Source organism: Musa acuminata, chromosome BXJ1-9, assembly GCF_036884655.1.
Source record: "Musa acuminata AAA Group cultivar baxijiao chromosome BXJ1-9, Cavendish_Baxijiao_AAA, whole genome shotgun sequence".
NCBI lineage: Eukaryota > Viridiplantae > Streptophyta > Magnoliopsida > Zingiberales > Musaceae > Musa > Musa acuminata.
The window spans coordinates 11,040,535-11,058,196 of NC_088335.1; the positions used below are offsets into that span (position 1 = coordinate 11,040,535).

General features: G+C 37.5%; 3 protein-coding genes across 4 annotated transcripts; 1 reads left to right on the top strand and 2 right to left on the bottom strand.

Moving 5' to 3' along the window:
* Positions 1–467: 467 nt before the first annotated feature.
* On the top strand, positions 468–8,948 carry LOC135593187 (O-fucosyltransferase 35-like). Of its 2 annotated transcripts, XR_010479444.1 has the most exons (10): positions 468–1,177; positions 3,340–3,474; positions 3,563–3,632; positions 3,762–3,832; positions 3,915–4,003; positions 4,114–4,246; positions 4,333–4,565; positions 6,877–7,353; positions 7,975–8,410; positions 8,695–8,948. XR_010479444.1 is itself a non-coding variant. In XM_065083047.1 (9 exons), the coding sequence occupies exons 1-9, from the start codon at positions 665–667 to the stop codon at positions 8,204–8,206; spliced, it is 1,953 nt and encodes a 650-aa protein (XP_064939119.1). In that variant the 5' UTR covers positions 468–664; the 3' UTR covers positions 8,207–8,584. The 2 variants fall into 2 exon arrangements, 1 of the variants encoding a protein (XP_064939119.1); XM_065083047.1 differs by lacking the exon at positions 8,695–8,948 and having other exon boundaries at positions 7,975–8,584.
* A 416-nt stretch (positions 8,949–9,364) lies between these two features.
* LOC103998052 (MOB kinase activator-like 1A) lies at positions 9,365–14,068 on the bottom strand. Its single transcript, XM_009419427.3, has 7 exons — positions 13,458–14,068; positions 13,168–13,216; positions 11,792–11,900; positions 11,571–11,664; positions 11,285–11,418; positions 11,041–11,204; positions 9,365–9,696 (listed from the first exon to the last, which is right to left on the bottom strand). Exons 1-7 carry the CDS (start codon positions 13,481–13,483, stop codon positions 9,622–9,624), a joined length of 651 nt encoding a protein of 216 aa, XP_009417702.1. The 5' UTR covers positions 13,484–14,068; the 3' UTR covers positions 9,365–9,621.
* Positions 14,069–15,754: 1,686 nt separating this feature from the next.
* LOC135593188 (germin-like protein 8-14) lies at positions 15,755–16,665 on the bottom strand. The gene has a single exon (XM_065083048.1). It carries the CDS (start codon positions 16,609–16,611, stop codon positions 15,982–15,984), a length of 630 nt encoding a protein of 209 aa, XP_064939120.1. The 5' UTR covers positions 16,612–16,665; the 3' UTR covers positions 15,755–15,981.
* Positions 16,666–17,662: the final 997 nt, after the last annotated feature.

Consider the following 17,662-nt stretch of genomic DNA (forward strand, 5'->3'; position numbering starts at 1 on the left):
TGTTTTTAGAGTATAAATAAAATCTCAATTATAAATCTAACATATAATATTTTAAAAAAAAATAAAATCTAACATAGAAGAGGGAAAAAACAAAAAGGTATATAGTGGAAAGGAGAAGAAAGAAAAAAAATATTATACGAGATATGTGGTTTGACTGACTAGGATACTACTTCGACCATTGACCATCGGTCCAACTACCAACCCACTCGGTTTCAATAACCGCCGCTTATTTCTTATTCAACTGTCCACTAATTGGAATTTACAGACACTTTTAATTACCGACAACCTCATGATTCAGTAATAGAATGAGATGGTGCAGCAAATCAAATTCGGGTAATTATCTTCTAAAACTGGCGTGAGATCATTAAAGGTATTGAAACCAACCGATGAGGGCATTTCCGTCACGAAAAAGTATGGAGTGGCAACGCTCGTTATTCTCCCGACTGTTGTGTCCGATTCCGACCTCCACCGGCCCCTCAACACTTTCCATAAAGATTGCCGGTGCATGCCCGGAAACGAGCTCCGCGTGCCCCATTAATGGCGATCCGATTCTTCCCCAGCCTCTAAACTAGAAAGATAACTGTAAACCCTATTTCCGAACCCCAATCGACAATCCTATCTCTCGAAAATCGCTTTTGTGTTGTCTCGTCTCGTCTCTTTTCTCATGGGATACCAACCTCACTTCCACCACCTCCACCACCACCACAACGGCGGCAACAACAATCACGGCGATGGCGCCTCCCACAACCACCATCACCAAGTCGTCAACAGCCCCCGCTACACCGGATCCATGACTCGGCGGACTCATTCCTTCAAGCGCACCACCGGAAGCGGCGAGATCGAATTCCAGATCAACTCCCCAAGGACGGCGTCCGCCGAAAACCCCGGGAGTCCCTTGGGGGAGGCAGCGGAGTCTCCGGTTGCGGCGGCGGCGGGAGAGAAATTGCATGGCGGTGGGGCCGCCGTTCACCACCAGAACCTTCGGTTCCGGCTCGGTGTACCCATTCTGGGAAAGAAGCAGCTGGGCGCAACGGAGACGGGCTTGCGGGTCAGGAAGAAGGTCGCGAATTTCTTGTTCTTTGCTTTTTGTAGTCTTTGCATGGTGCTTGGGGCCGTGAAGATCTTCGCAGGCGGGTGGTTTTGGCTGCAAACAGCTGAGAAAGAAAGGAATTATCAGGTGATCTTCCACTCTTTACCATTTCAACGAGACTATTGTGGTTCTGGCAGCAAATCTTATCTCTTCGTGACCTAATCATCAATCTCTATGTTAATGCCGGTATAGCTTAAAGGATGTATCCTTCGATAACCGTATCCAAGCATTTGATGAGGCTTCTTTATTTCTTTTTCTTCTCTTTCCTCTATGAACGATCTTGGATGCAAATTCAGATTCTTATGTGCTGTTCTGATAGTCTACCATCATATTAGCTTAAAAGTTGATTGTTTTTATGTAGCCTTCTATAAAAACAGGAGTAATTCTAGCATTGCTATTTATTATCTATTTAGGAAATTATTTGCTTAATATAGGTTGGCTTTTGTTCTATTGAAATTTACTGTGAACAAAGAATGGTTGTTGCAGCGACAGTAGCTATTGATTCTTCAGTTGATTTGACAGGTCTGGAAAATGATGCAACATATGATGTATTAACTTTTAATCCTTGGATCACCGACTCAACTACTTTCATCGAGTCAGTACACTTCTTTCATATATCAGGTTGGAATTGGTTAAAATCTATGCTTAATGCAAGGAATGTCCAAGGTAAATGACCGAGACAAGACATTCAATCAACCTGAAGAAGTAGGTTTCTAGGGTTGTGCTTGGTGTACTCCTTGAGAGTAATTTAGACCACCCTTTGAACATGGGCTTTCAGAACTACCATCCTCCGAGATACAGCATGCCTGCTTGCACTCTGGTGGTTCTGCTACCTCAGCATGGACTCAAGATATTATCATCTCAGACCATATAGAAAGAAAGCACCAGAGAGAGCAATGACCGGGGATTAAAAAGCAGAGGTAGTTAAAAAGACTTGGAGAACTTCCCACTGAAAACTGCAAAATGTTATTTAACCCAATTAATGAGATGAAAGCACCAGTTAGATTGCAAATTTGACTGTTTGAAGTAAATAAAACTTCAAATGTTAATGCTCCTGTCAAATTTCTTAATCTCAAATAGTTGTTATAGAATAAAAATCATAAGGATTGAGGTATATATAAAGGGCTTCTTTAGATAAAACAGAAAAAACAGAAAAAAATCATAAAACACATAGCCCGTGAACTCCAGCATGCAGACACACCCTAAGCTGGGTCCGATTGTCATGTGTGTATCCAAAGGGTTTCCTCCTATTATTACTCAAGCTCACTAGAGTCATGTCCCAGACTCTTAGCTGTAAGCAGCCATACAGTATCTTCCCTTTCTCAGACTATAAAGTGAGATAGTTAAGGCCAACTGAAGGTCACTTAGTTTGCCTCCAACATCTTACCAAAAAGGTGACCCTGGTACATGTCACAAATGCACATGTGCCAAACACCACTTTTAACCTATAAAACACCACAATATCTATACTAGAATACAAGATCTATCATTATCCAAGGATTTTTAATTAATTACTTGTGGTTAGAAACTCATTGATGCTCTTGATCTAAAGGACTTCTTTCATTGGGTCTTGGTTTTTGTTTGATTTTTGGAAAGCCTCAGAAGAAAAGTTCAGAAAAGCTATGAAAACTGAAATTCTAGGAACAGTTCCTAACATCAAAAGGTAATAATAGAACAAATGGCATAATTAGTTCAGCTTGTTCAGTCACAATTCTCAATGAACTCACTGGTGTTTAAAATCCTAATGCCTATAAATAACAGCATTGCACTAATCTGCTTGAATCAGAGTACTTACTCTTTTGTCTTTGTATTTTTGAAGCAGGTCAGGAGAAACTTGAACTTCTGCTAGTTGACATAACCATCCCAAACTTTGAACCAATTACGAGAACCATGATTGGAATTTTAACAACTTGGAAATCCATGAGAGCCAATGCATCTCATTTCTTTCACTCTGAGAGTCCCTGTTTAAATTATTGATATTGTAATGTATGTCAAATTCCCCAGATCATGTTTTGAACCATGAAGAGCTTACCATCTGATAGCATAGTTGTGATCTTGTCAGTTGTCATAATTATTGTAGTTTTTGTGACCTCTGTTAATCCATACATGTGGATTGTTGTTCTTGCTACTTCAATTTTTATATATCATTGATTCTCTCTGTACTTAAAGTTGCAATGAGAAGTTACTGAAACGATATGCTGAGAGTAAACAAATATATGGTACTTATAATTAAGTCTTATGATTACTAGGATCTCTCTGGCACTCAATCTGCTAGTTCAGAAGTTCAGATAACTAATACCCACAGGTATAGGGATGCAAGTGATAGTGAGCGAACACTGATGACTCTCACATCAAGCAGCGGCTCCAGTGAAAATAGTGCAGTGGCAAGTTACATTTCACAGCAGTTCATCTTCTGTACTTTGCCTAATAGGCTATAAGTTAGTTAACCATAAATTGTTTCCCTGTACACAGTACTCAGGTATATGGGCCAAGCCAAACAGTGAAAACTTCAGCCAGTGTATTGACCATACAAAAAAGAAGAGTAAGCTTAATTTTTTTTTATTTATATCTTGGCCTAATATATTGATGAATGTCTGTTTTGTTCACTTCCATTTTTCTGTGATTTTATTTTCTCATCAATGAGTTATTAAAAGTTGTAATTTCTTCGCAGAGATGGATGCAAAAATAAATGGCTACATTCTAATAAATGCAAATGGAGGTTTGAATCAGATGAGATTTGGGGTCTGATTACATCTCTACCAGTTCAATTGGACTTGTGAAAGGCCATGCAGCGAAACTTATGTGTTTGTTTTCTAGAATGCAGATCTGTGATATGGTTGCTGTTGCAAAGATTGTGAAGGCGGCACTTGTTCTTCCTTCGCTTGACCATAACTCCTACTGGGCAGATGATAGGTATTTCATTGTTATTATTACTGGTTGATGCTGCTGGTAAATATTTTAGCAGTTGCTTTCAGTGTTTTCACTGTACATTAAGTCTCATAATTTGCTTCTTAAATTTCTAGTGGTTTCAAGGATCTTTTTGATTGGAAGCATTTCATTGAGACCCTGAAGGATGAAGTGCATATAGTTGAAACATTATCAGCTTCCTATGCAAAGATTGAACCGTTTATGAAAACTCCAATATCTTGGTCCAAGGTTGTATTGGTTCTTGAGCAAGAAAAATCATTATTATTTCATCACATGGAAAACATAACTGGATTATTTTACTTATATTTCTGCAGGTCAATTACTATAAATCAGAGATTCTCCCACTTCTGAAACGACACAAAGTTATATATTTCACTCATACAGATTCTCGACTTGCAAATAATGGACTTCCAAGCTCTATCCAAAAATTGAGATGTCGTGTCAACTACAGAGCACTCAAATATTCATCCACAATTGAGGAACTTGGAGCCACCTTAATTTCGAGAATGCGCAAAGGTGGAAGTCCATATCTTGCTCTCCATTTAAGGCAAGTTTTTTACCATTTCTAATGACATGAATTTAGCAATTTTGGGTAAGCAGAAGTTTCAGTTCTCTTTCTTGCAATATACATGAAGGTTTCTCTCCATTTCTTGACAACCTTAACAAATCTTCCTAATTCCACGATGCAAGAACAAAGGATCCATATGGGAGGATACTTCCACATTTTGCACTGATCTTCTTCACTCTTTCTTACTCCTTGTTCTTCTGTATATACATTGCTTTTTGAAATTCTGATTCAGTTTAATTTTCTAGTCTTCAGTGACTGCTTCTAATGACCAGTGGGCTTTTATCTTCTTTTTCTTTTTTAGTCATATCCATTCCCATGCAAAATTTGTATATTGAACTGAACTGAATCATATGCATACTTGATGGCAGATTAGTTATTAAATATCTTCTTATTTGTTAAAACTTCTTTTTTTTTCCTATTTTCAATGAATTTATGAGTTAATTTGGAAGATTCTAAATGTATGCTCTTTAAACGATAGTCCACATAAAGAAAATCAAACTATTATGACATTAAATGCTATTTAATTAGATTAGGTGCTGTTGGTTATGTACATTAGTATATTGATCATATTTAAGAAACCATACATGTGGAAACACTATCATTCTTCTATGTTTTGGTGGGAATATTTTTCTAGCAATTGAAAGTGTATATAAAATAGAAGGCTTAATCATATTCTAATCTGATTGTGAGCAAAGTTTTTAATATGACCTAATGTACCAACTTACCGTGTGTCGTTATGCCAGTATGTATATAAAATAAAGGTTATTGGCTGGTGGACGCCCTAAATTGGGGGATAAGTCCTGACTAGATGTATCATCCAGTTTACTCTGGTCCGCATACCTGTAGGCTGTTACACCGTTAAATACTGCTTGTATCAAACTGGTGCCCGGGTAGAATTGCAAACCTTGGTTGTGAGAAATCACGAGTACTAAAATTTCTCAGTTTTTATTCATGAAACATTCGCTTTTGGTTTAGCCTACTTTAATTTTATATGTTCATAGTTCAACATTCAACACTAACACACCTATGATCCTTCTGTGGAGGAGAAGAGCTGCTGTTACTCACCTAAGTTCCTTCTCAAAGAGAAAAACTGCCATTTCTTACATAGCATAATGTCATGGGAAGGCTGCAAAAGCAAAATGTAAGCTTGGAATCACTAATGATTTAGCATCAAGTTTTTGCTGGTTTTGTGCTAACTGTAGTCGATGTATTTCTCCTGTTTCTAAACATGAGCTACGCATGTTCCAAATGCCTACTGTCTATGTAATATGGATGTGGTCTCAACATAAAACACGTATGGTGTGAACATGAACTATGTGGGCACTATATAAAAAAGATTCTAATTACTCTTCTTTGAACTTTGCTTTAGTGGCCCAATTCCAATGCCACATAGGTGTTTATCCGGTTAATATTTTCATCATATCATAAACATGAAATATCAAGAGTTTGTTATGGTATTTTTTAAAGTGTTATGGGCAGAGGAACTGTATTTTGTATGGTAGGTGAGATGCCAAGTTGATGAGTGTTCTGGATTATTCAACAGGTGGTGAAATGAAATAGACTCTACCAAAAATGAGTAAGTAGTAATGCTTTCAAATTGCAGTATACTTTGAGGATATTGCTCATCAATCTGAATGCAGCTTTATGCACCCTCATGCAGTTGTTGTTGAAGTTACACAAGGTCAACACAATCTTCTCAGTCATTTTACACAATCTATATATACTTCTGTCTGTGCTTTGTCCTTGACCTGTGTAACCAACCTAAGAGGCTTTTTGTGCTTATCATTTCTCATCCTTGTGTATTATGGACTTTGTCAGAATTTCACTGTAATTGGTGCTATCCTTTTTGCTTCTTGCGATAAGCTCATTCATATGTAATCTTACATTCATCCTTCACAGTTTTTGATTCACTAATATTGTATTACAAGTTCTTCTGGTCAACAGTTGTGTTCTACTTCCGAGGACTAAGTAATTTGGAGATATAAGTAGCTCTCTAGTGTACTTATTGGAACATTTGAGATTCTTGCCACTACGTTCTAAATCGAGTAAAAGGAATCCAGTTTGGCTACCTAATTATTCTGCAGATTATTTAGCTGCTCTGTCCTTGCATTGAGCTTTCTTCCTGTAAAATGTTATTCAGGGGACATCATCTGCTGATGTGAACTGTCTGTATTGTAGCATCTGTGAAAGTCAAAATAGATGTGAATGGAGAATTTAGTAAATCCTCTACATGAATGTGAGCCTAGTTGTTTCCTTGAATTTTGATGTGAGTCTCTTTAATCTTTGGCAGATATGAAAAGGACATGTTGGCATTTACTGGTTGCAGTCACAATTTGACTCTTCAAGAAGGGGATGAACTTCGACAAATGCGTTATGGAGTAAGCCATTGGAAAGAGAAGGAGATCAATGGAACTGAGAAACGGAAGCTGGGTGGCTGCCCTCTGACGCCAAGGGAGACTGCCCTATTCCTTAAAGCATTAGGGTTCCCATCAAACACAAGAATATATTTGGTTGCTGGTGAAGCTTATGGAAATGGCAGTATGCAGTATTTGATAGATGACTTCCCAAATATTTTCTCCCATGCAACATTATCATCAGAAGAAGAACTTAGGCCATTAAGGAATCACCAAAACATGCTCGCTGGATTGGACTATGTTGTTGCTCTTGAGAGTGATGTTTTCCTTTACACCTATGATGGAAACATGGCTAAGGCTGTTCAGGGTCATAGGCGTTTTGAGAACTTCAGAAAAACCATCAGCCCAGACAGGTAATAGATACATCATCCTCAATTTACATTTTAGATATTCTATTGCAACCAACTTACTAGCAAATTGGATGAGCAACAGAGTAGGTGGTAATTTGATCAGTGTGCTTTTTGGAGGAGTGCATGTTTTGAACCAAAATTTAAAAATTGTGTTTATGCAATTCCTGAATTACGAAGATCTGCATATAACATAAACAATGGATTTCTTTAGATTATTTTTCATGATGTTTGTATGGCAGGATGTCACCTACATTTTATGGTTTACCTTACATTAATATTACAAAGTTCTGTTTCTCAAACAGTAGAGTTGTTTCATGTTCTGCATGTACAAGGAATTTGCCACATGCTGGTCTTTCACATTTATAATTTCACTCTGTTCATTCTCAGTATCCTATTATCCTGTTTTTTGATATGATCAAGACACCATTATATTTTAATGCCTTTTTGAAATGATCATGATACCATTGTATTTTTAATTTCTTTTCATTTCACTTGTTGAACATAATCATAGGTATCATTTATCTTTATGATCACATATCTGCTCTTTCTCTTGTCTTTTTTTATCATCCCGTTAGTTTTTCTGAGATATAGGTTGCCTATTTAAAATCGGTATATGTATCACAGGTTGAACTTTATACAACTTGTCGACGAGTTTGATGAAGGGAATATTTCTTGGAAAAAATTCAGTTCAAAGGTGAAAAAACTACATGAGGACCAAACTGGAGGTCCATATATGAGGGAGCCCGGGGAAATTCCAAAGTTGGAAGAGTGCTTCTACGCTAACCCTCTACCAGGCTGCATATGCGAAAAGCACCAGAGGGGTGAACAAGACCTGGGATTCCAGGCACATCTGTAAGGCCAAGGAGATCCTGCTTCCTAAGATCAGATCAAGCGTAGGGGAATCGTCTTAAAGCAGTTGCAGTTGCTGAGCTCTTGTTTCCGAAGAAAGCCAAGCTCATTCTGTTGACGACGGAACAGCAATGCATCATCAAATGAATTTCTATATCGAAGTTACAACCCTGAATAAAAGGAAGAATTACAGAAGAGTTATAATTAGAAGGTATAATGAATGTAATGAAGCATTAGGAGCGAGTATTTACGCGGATGGGCCACAACATATTCTTGTCATTATTGTTATTATTCTTTTTAGTTTGTTACATAAGCAAAAGGCAAACCAGCACATGCTTACATATCAAAAAAATAAATAAATCAAATTAAATTTCCACTTTTGAAATTTGTTCAAATAGTTTGGTTTTCCTCTTCCTTTCATCTAAAATTTAATTTGTGGAGCAAAAACTTCGATTTATGGTTCCTACAACTTACAAGAGCTGTTGTTATTCACAGGTTGTGCTCACTGAAGAGACATGCCAATGCTCTCCTTTTTCATTCAGTTATGGTACATTTATTCTCTCCATCGACAAGTTACTCGTTTTGTTGCCTATATTTCTTTAATTAAGGAAGAACAACAATAATACCCTTTCAGGAAGAAAAAGAAATGGGTGATTCCCCTGAAAAATCCCTATTTATTTTTCACCTGCATGGTATTATTCCTCAGTTCACTCTGTTTAATATATAATAACAAAGTTTTATTTTTCTTATTTTCATTTATTTATTTATTTTTATTCAATAGATCTTGCCTAACCTGTGATTTTAAACCGGCGCAAAGTAATATTATATTTTATATGTTAGTAAATAAACAATTTAAAATTTAAAAATAATAAAATAATAAAACAATGTATGCTTCATCTAATAAAATATTATTAGCATATTTTAAATACTAAACAATAAATTATAAAATACATTAATAAAATGTTAGTTATCGATAAACATAATGTCATATTTCAAGTACCAAAATAACTTCAAAATATCAAAAATATTAAATGACACAAAAATATTTATTTATAAAAAGTTCACAATCCACAATATCTAAGTTAAATTGTTTTCATAGTCTCTTAAAACTATTGATTTTGCTTTGTGCACCGCAATGATGGCATTACTCTCGCATCAAACAACATGAGAAAGTTCACATCCACTCTTTCTGGAAGTGAATTGCATTTGGTAGAAGACAACATTTGAAGACTACCGAGAAATTTTTCTTCTTTTTGTCCACAACATCATCGACATGAAAAAAAATCACTATTCCAGGAAGAAGAGAAGAGGAGAAATTTTTTTTCCCCCCACCACAAAATCATCCACATGAAGAAGAATTACTATCCGATCCGATCCGAGGAAGAAGAGAAAAGAAGATATGACTTCAGGTTATTTATATTCTCAATGTGCTTGGATAATGGATTCAATTAGATCTCGCAGAGGGGCGAGCTCTCCCTCATCAATCAGGCGAAATTCCTGCATAAAAAGACAAATAAAATGCAAGAAATTAGAGCATTTGCAATTTTCAACTCATGGATATTTGTGTGCATACTGCAACCAAGTATTGTTTCTGTGGTTGATCAACTTTTAGAGGAACCTTCTCTTCCAGCAATTAAGATTTAGTTGTTATGGTATCGACTTGATTCATACATTAACACTTCTTACGAGTCGGCCATAGTAATTTTTGTCATTGAGATTAGAAGCAGATACATGAGGCCAAAGTCAGAGGTTAAGTTGTCTGACTAAACCATAATGATGTGGCATTACCTCTAAAGGTTCTTTTTCATTAAACAAGAAATTGTCCATGGTTTCATAGATTGAACCAAAAGTTAATGCATTTGTACTGTTTTATTACACTGTAACACATAATTAGTATCTTCATATTCTTACTACTATCAATCTGATACACAATTATCTATCTTCATTCATTCATTCAGATTCTCAATAGAAAGAGACCCTTTTTTTTAACATTAGTAAATCAAGGATTCAGATAAGGAAACATTCTGAAAACAGTTAGTAGTGGCCTTAGAGTAGCGTAATCACTAAATCGAGAATGCAGATACTAGGGAATGAGAATGTAGGCAATTGATATGCTGAAATCATTTAAACATGCATATTAGTTCCAACCACAATATCGTCATTCATTGTTGCAAGGCAGATAAATATCCCGCCTTGGAGCCTTTCCAATTTTCTAATCATTGATGAAGATAATGTTGATATCATTAAGATGTAACATGGGTAAACTGCAGATGCAAAATTCAGATAGGCATATTACTGTAGATCTCAAAAGTAAAAAACAATAAAATGCAGTAGAACATATTATGGAGATTATAAGATACGTTTTCAATGAAACTAGATGTCGATAATGAATCCTAGAACAAATGATGGCTAATTAGCCTACAATATGGTTGTAGTAGTATTCCTTGATAAATGATAAGAGGAGTGGATAGATGATAGAAACGTTGTCATCATCGTCTATTATCTTAAATCAGTAATACATAAATGCATGCTTTTATTGAATTGAATGTTACAAATTGAGAGAAAAAAAAAAGAAGACAAATTCATATCTATCACAGGAACTAATGACCAAAAAAGTTTTGATGGTTTCTATGAATAATAAATTGAAAAAAAGAGACAAATTCATATCTATCATAGGAACTAATGACCAAAATTTTTTTGATGGTTTCTGTGAATAAAAAGTACCAAACACAAAATAAGATCAGAAAAAGATATATTCAGGACAATCGATCCTCATATTTAGATTTTTTTCACAAGTACTTCTAGGACTAATTTTCAATATGATCAAGACAAGGAACTTACACATGTGAATAAGGTGAAGTGCTTGAAGCAGGTGTTGAGATGAGCTTCTTCCTTGAGACTCACGATTCTTTGGAAATGTGAATGATATATATGAGCATATACCCGAAAGAGACGCTTAAAAATTGTTTTTACAACTTCACGGAAGTTGGGAGGAAATGGAACTCCTGAAGTGCAGCCAGTGTTGGTTAGAAGTGAAAAACAGTGAAAAGAAAAGCAATTTACATCCGAAGAGCATATACACTACCAAGCCTTTGGGGAAATATGGATTCATTATCTAGCTGTGCTTCAATCCAGTCCATCAAATAATCAACATATTTTGGTGCAGAAACCTCAATTGGCTTTCTGATTTGAACTCCATCAGCCCACCTGTACTCAAACCTGCCGAGAATATACGATCAGCAGATTGAACTGTAGGAAAAAATGGACATTTGACGATATCAACTTCTATTTTTGTTTGCACATCCAAAGAAGAATGCGAATAACGTAGGATGAGAAAGAGACTGGATCAAGATTTATAAACAGAAGAATACTTTGGTCCTGCTGACATTGTTGGGCAGCTGGTTGGAGTACAAAATTCAGCGAGAGTGCCGTACAATATATTTACTTGATTGAAGAAGTCAACAGCTGAAAGAAAAACGATTTCAGGGTATCAGAGTTATGAATCTCGAAGAGCAACAATAGAAAAAGGTTCGAAGAAATAATTGGTTTGGAACATCTAAAGGTATAGACAGCATTTAGAGTCAGAACTTACTATTGACAGCAAGCCATTCATTGATGTCTTCTCCAGGCGGCAACCGAACAGCCTCCCTTAGGTTCCCACTCCCCAGAGTAGCATCAATGTGTCTTTTGAGTTGTGCACCCTATTTGGAAACATAAGAAGAAACTCAGAAGAATTTGGAAAAATTCTATACGAGCCAGTCAGCAATATGTAACTTTGAATGCACCGATGCCAAAGAATAATTATGTGCTTATCATTCGGTCATATAAGAGTTTCGATCATCAACAAACAAATATTTGAAAAATAAAAATAAAAATGAGTCAACTATTGAAGGTTTTCTTTTTTTCAGTACATGATATTAAGTAGAACAAAAAACCTTTTCAGCTTTGCAAGCAAGATTTTCCGTTCTCACCAAAGTAAGACGGCCTTCACACCGACGGAGATGAACTCTACAACAAATAGATGTGCCAATTCTTAGGTAGCGCTGGCAGCAGAGAACTACCGTACGTCATCTAAGGAGTTGTTCTTTGTCTTAGGAGGAGATATGTAAGATGTGGATATTGTTTAGAGTCATCAGTACGATAACTAGCCATCAAACAAATCGACTGCAACAGGATATTTCGGTGAAGAAAGCAACAAAGAAAACACAAAACTCTAGTAGGACATTACGGAGCAATTCGATGTCTAAGCACTTGATTAGAAGATATAAATTATGCCCAAAGAGTTTCTTGGCCTATACTTTTTTTGACACCTAAAACATTAGGTCTGTAAATTGATAAAGTTATTAGCAAGCTGAAATGGACCATCAAGAATATGAAAAGGATAAAAACATTCTACGGATAGAATGGCACGTTCTCGGTTTTAGTTGGAGTTTCAGTTTCATAAATTTCAAATAAATTACATGAGAAAAAAAAAAAAGGAGGTTGATAAAAAACACAACTAAGAAAAGATACACAAAGCAGAGCATCTGAATCGCACACCGACCAGTACTCTTTGTTGCTTTGGATAATCCCTGAATCATCAAATTGACTTTAGTCTGAACTTAACACCACAAGCACTAGGAAGATACATATACGTTAGAACATGTATACACTAAATGGTATCATCCTGTACAAATTGAGACAGCCAACGATGTCCAAGGATCAATGGAGAAGGGGATTTGATGTGAAGCACAAGAAATGAATTAAAAGATTATGTGAACATTCTCTAGATTTCCGGGTTGTGCTTTTACTCGCACCTATCAAGTAAATGAGGGCAGTTCAGCCCCTGAGAAAACAATTCTACATATCAAGAACTTTTACGTGATTTCCTTTGTTAAAGATGAGACATGGCACCTAACATCAATCCTTTGATGTGGGGTGGCACGCTGCGATCAAAATGTTAATCATCAAAACAGAAGATTTTATTACCTTATTTCCAGATGGAGCATTCTTTTTAGGCCGAAATGTCTTCTGATTCCTGCTCAAATAATCTCCAATTATATATACATAATAATCACAACAGAAGTAATCGAAAGGAACAAAAACCATATCAGCCTTGTACACAATAAAAAGAAAATTACCAACTTGACAATCCATTGTCGGCCAATCCTCCAAGAACAGAGATTCATTCCCATTGAGAAAGACTATGAACGCATGAACACGGAGAACAACAAATGGGAAGGGAAGAGAAAAGAAAGGATGACGGACGATCGACGCACCTGTTTCCGAGGCCGAAAAGACTCATCTTTGAGAAATTTGGTTGCTGCTGCTGCTGCTGGGGCTGCTCCTCCTCCTCTTCTTCTTCTTCTTCTTCTTCTTCTTCTTCTTCTCACCTCCTCCTCCTCCTCCTCCCTCTCTGGAACATCCAAGTATTGTTTTGAGGAGAGAAAGAGATGAGAGATGACAGTCTGGCGACGAGCTGACGTCCCGCCAACTCGGCCTCTCCTCCCCCCACGACCTGCTGCTACAGGCTGCTGCGTGCTATAATTACGCGACGCCAAACAACTCGTCTCGTCCCGAGCGCGGCTCCGTTCCCAGCTGACGTGCCCGCATCTGGTTGTCGCCACAGAACGCAGCACTTGTTCCTCTGCCAGCCGGGATTTCACGTACCAAAATGGATCTTGCTCAGCTGTATCCCACAATGCCAGGACGGGCGGCCGAGACCTCCTCCCTAAACTTCTCCACAGCAGATAGCCATCTCACAGCTGTAACCTGCGCAGGTTGGGTTTGCGACACAGATGGGTTGTTTCTGGGATGCAGATTCATATTTTCGTTCGTAGATATGATCATCGCATTTATGGATCGTATTTTTCTTATTTCACCTCCCGCCCCGCCACTTTATTCCTCTTGTTTGTAGAATCTACTCGTGGATATCTATCGTCTTTGTTCCATGTGATTTGGTTAGGGTGGCGAATCTGACGAGTTCTCCGTTCGTCCGTCCGACAAATGTAGCCCGGCCGAGTTGGCGAAAGCGAGATTTGCATCGGTGGATGGAGTGGATCTATCATCCATCGACCGTACCTTCCTACAAGTCGTATGCCCAAAGCCTTTGCAAACCCACTTTGACTTTGGTCTGGTCGTCCCCTTCGAATGTTGAATCAAAACAAATGCCATCTTAAAAGGTTCTCATGCACAAGTTTGACATTCCCAGTTTGGCCCAACCAAATTTGATAGCCTCAGTTGCATATCAATGTTGTTCTTAGATTTATGTTTTAATCATCAAATAAAAAACCCTACGATTGGGAAATGCAATTAGTAAGATTAACCAAGGAGACTATTTGCTATAGGTTATCTTACTCATTTGATGCTTTAGAAGAAGACATGTCTCTTGTTCATCAAACATTGGAAGACATAAATAAAATATGTTCTTCGAGATTTAGATGTTTTTATCCTATTGATGCAACTTAATCAACAAGACATGTTTATAAGCTTGGTGTGATCTACTAAAGAGGAAGCTAATAGCAGAGAAAAATGCCTACAATCATTCTAAAATAATTAACAAAGTTTTTACCAGCTAAACTAGTCGGTATCTTCCTGAAAAAAAAATAAAATAAAATAATGTGTATCCAAACTTTTCAAATATGGAAAAAGGATGTTAGTAATACTCGAATATTCGCATCGAATACTAGCTTGGCTGATAAAGATTTTTGATAGTTTATCGTAAAAAATCTGATCTTATTATTTCTACTTTTTTAGGTCTATATTTCTACTATTCCCTGCTTGAACATCAAGGTTAAATTTTACAAGGATCTCTTTTTGACATATGACTTGCTATCTTTTAAATTACTTGTTGCACCACAATGTGTCAAAAAAATAAAAAATAAAAAGCTCCTTCAAAGTCACACATGGATGGATATATGCTACATTCATTGCTTCACCATACTATCTCAATAGATTTTGCTTCCTCATCTTTGCTTTCTTTCTAACATAAAATAACATAAAACTAAAACATGTTTTTTTTATTTTTTAATTTTAGATCTAAAAAGATAAATCATTATAGATATCAAATTAACGTGACAAAAACAACAAACTTAGTGATAAAAAAAATTATGATTAAAAACATAATTTAACTTAAAATAAGAAATAATATAATAAATAAAGAACAAAAGAGTACAAAATAATGATACAAGATAATGCAAGCCTTTTTCTTTCCTTTCTATCTTAACTTAGATGACACACTCTTCGCTTTCAAGTGCAACCAAGCTGTTCTTCATGTTTCAATAAGAATAATTTAGTATTTATAATAATATTTTTTATTTTTTTAAACAGATAAATGATGAAGACGGGATTCGAATTCAAAACATTACGATAAACCATTAAATTTTTTAGCAGAATAATTTAGTATTTATGATAATATGTCTTATTTTTCTAAATGATAAATGATGAAGATGGGATTCGAATTCAAAACATTACGATAAATCATTAAAATTTTTAGCAGAATAATTTAGTATTTATAATAATATGTCTTATTTTTTTAAACAGAGAAATGATGAAGACGGGATTCGAATTCAAAACATTACGATAAACCATTAAATTTTTTAGCAGGTGATACCTTTCACCACCAAAATAAATATTCACTCATGTCATAGGGTGATGATAAGTAGAACCAAAGTTTTTGGACAACATGACCCGATACAAGAAGACAGTGGAATCGCTCGAATCGCGAAACCCATCACAACAGACGCAGACACTTCCGAGAGAGAGAGAGAGAGATATCGGTGACGGTGGAAACCGTCAAATAACTTAACCGGATCCTCCGAGCACCTTTTTTAGCTTCTTCACCTGTGCGTCGTCGAGGAAGGTGACCTTCTCCACCAGCGCAGATGGCAAGCTGTTGGCGAAGAGCGCGAACGCCGTTATCTGAAGTCCAGGGTTAGGGCTGCTGAAGGTGACGATGGCCACTGCGGTGACTCCCCCGGCGTTTACCTGGAAGTGAAGCAGGCCTTGTGGGAAGACCATGGTGTCCCCCTTGTGGAGCGTAGTGTAGTAGACACCGTTCGCGGAGGAGATGAAGCCGGCGAGGATCATGCCTTGGGTGACGACGAGCAGCTCAGAGCCACCTGGGTGGGTGTGGAGGGGGACCACGCCTCCAGGGGCAAGGTCGAGCCGAGCGGCGGAGATGCCGAGTCCGTTGACGCCAGGGAACTGGCCGACGAACGCAGGGGTCACGGCGGCCTTGATGATGTTTGAGGTGTTACCCGCCTTACCGAGACCCTTGAAGACGAAGTCGTTGGTGGTGACATGAGAGACGTCCTTGCAAGGATAGCCTGCGGGGGTGTCAGAGGCGGAAATGTCGCCGACGCAGAAGTCCTGGACGGAGGCGTCGGCGGCGGACAGGAGGATGAGGAGAAGGAAGAGGAAGACGGGCAGCATTGTTGCTATATATATCCTTCTCTCTCTGTCTCTCTCTTCTTCCGCTTCTTTCTCTGGTGTTGCTTCAGTATGGTCCGTTGGGCATTATATAGACACAAGGGTTGAGAATGGCATATGGAGGAAGGAGACGAGGGTGGATTCACGTGCATGGAGATACCGACGTCGTAGGAAGAAGACGCATCGGTGAGCTGGAAGAGCACGTGAAGGTCTGTCGTCGACTAAGATATTGGGTCCCTCTATTTGTGGGGCGAGAGCAAGTGGGATAAGATCTTCCGCGTGCAAGGACAAAAGGACACTTTTTTACTGAGCGATGATTAGGCAATTAATAAAGAATTCTTCTCACCTTAAAAGAACCATTTTCTTTCATTGAAATCGAACGAAATGAGTTGATGCTTATCTTAGGTGGTCACGGGCATGACTTGCAGCACGCTAGGCAAGAACGCGTATCTATCTCTCTTTTAATCCAATCATAAAACCCAAAATATGTACTTAGAGCAGAAAAGAGATGATTATAATTGATGTTCCGTCGACGTCTGGTCCATATCCATCAGCACACGACAAGGCGAGAAAAGACACATGACAGCTCTGTGGGTCAACTGACTCACAGCTTCGGGCATTAAGACAAAGCTTCATAAAGCAGGAGATATGTTTGTGTGGATGGAAGCAATTCTCCTTTTTTTTGTTTTATGGATGAGGGGAGAGGAGGAGGATGGACATTCTCCTTGCGCCAAGATAAGATGATAAGTTTGAAGCATTAGTTCCATGGGCGGTTGAGAATGGCAGGTGATACCGTGTGTTCATTGTTTGTGGTCCCAACTGGATCACTTCTTCTGGTCCAATAACCGTGTCATTGTTTAGCGTCTTTGACGGGGCATATATATATATATATATATATATGTATATCCCTGCCGAACCCTATCTTTCTGTGTCATTGTTTAGCGTAGTTAATGCTGAACAAGCCTAACTTTCTCTCTCAAGGACTACTGGATGGATGAGAGGTTTATTCCAAAACGGAAACCTTCAAATTTTGTTTAATTAATTTACTTAATTT

Bases quoted from the DNA above. Each gene is read 5' to 3' on its own strand.
- LOC103998052 (XM_009419427.3), bottom strand. From the start codon at position 13,483: ATGAGTCTTTTCGGCCTCGGAAACAG. The intron at 11,665-11,791 runs GTAAGTTCTGAC...TTTTTCTTTCAG, and splicing joins TGAATGGCTTGCTGTCAATA to CTGTTGACTTCTTCAATCAA. The intron at 11,205-11,284 runs GTAGTGTATATG...GCTGCACTTCAG, and splicing joins CATATTTCCCCAAAGGCTTG to GAGTTCCATTTCCTCCCAAC.
- LOC135593187 (XM_065083047.1), top strand. From the start codon at position 665: ATGGGATACCAACCTCACTTCCACCACCTCCACCACCACCACAACGGC. The intron at 3,475-3,562 runs GCAAGTTACATT...CCCTGTACACAG, and splicing joins CCAGTGAAAATAGTGCAGTG to TACTCAGGTATATGGGCCAA. The intron at 4,004-4,113 runs GTATTTCATTGT...TTAAATTTCTAG, and splicing joins TCCTACTGGGCAGATGATAG to TGGTTTCAAGGATCTTTTTG.
- LOC135593188 (XM_065083048.1), bottom strand. From the start codon at position 16,611: ATGCTGCCCGTCTTCCTCTTCCTTCTCCTCATCCTCCTGTCCGCCGCC.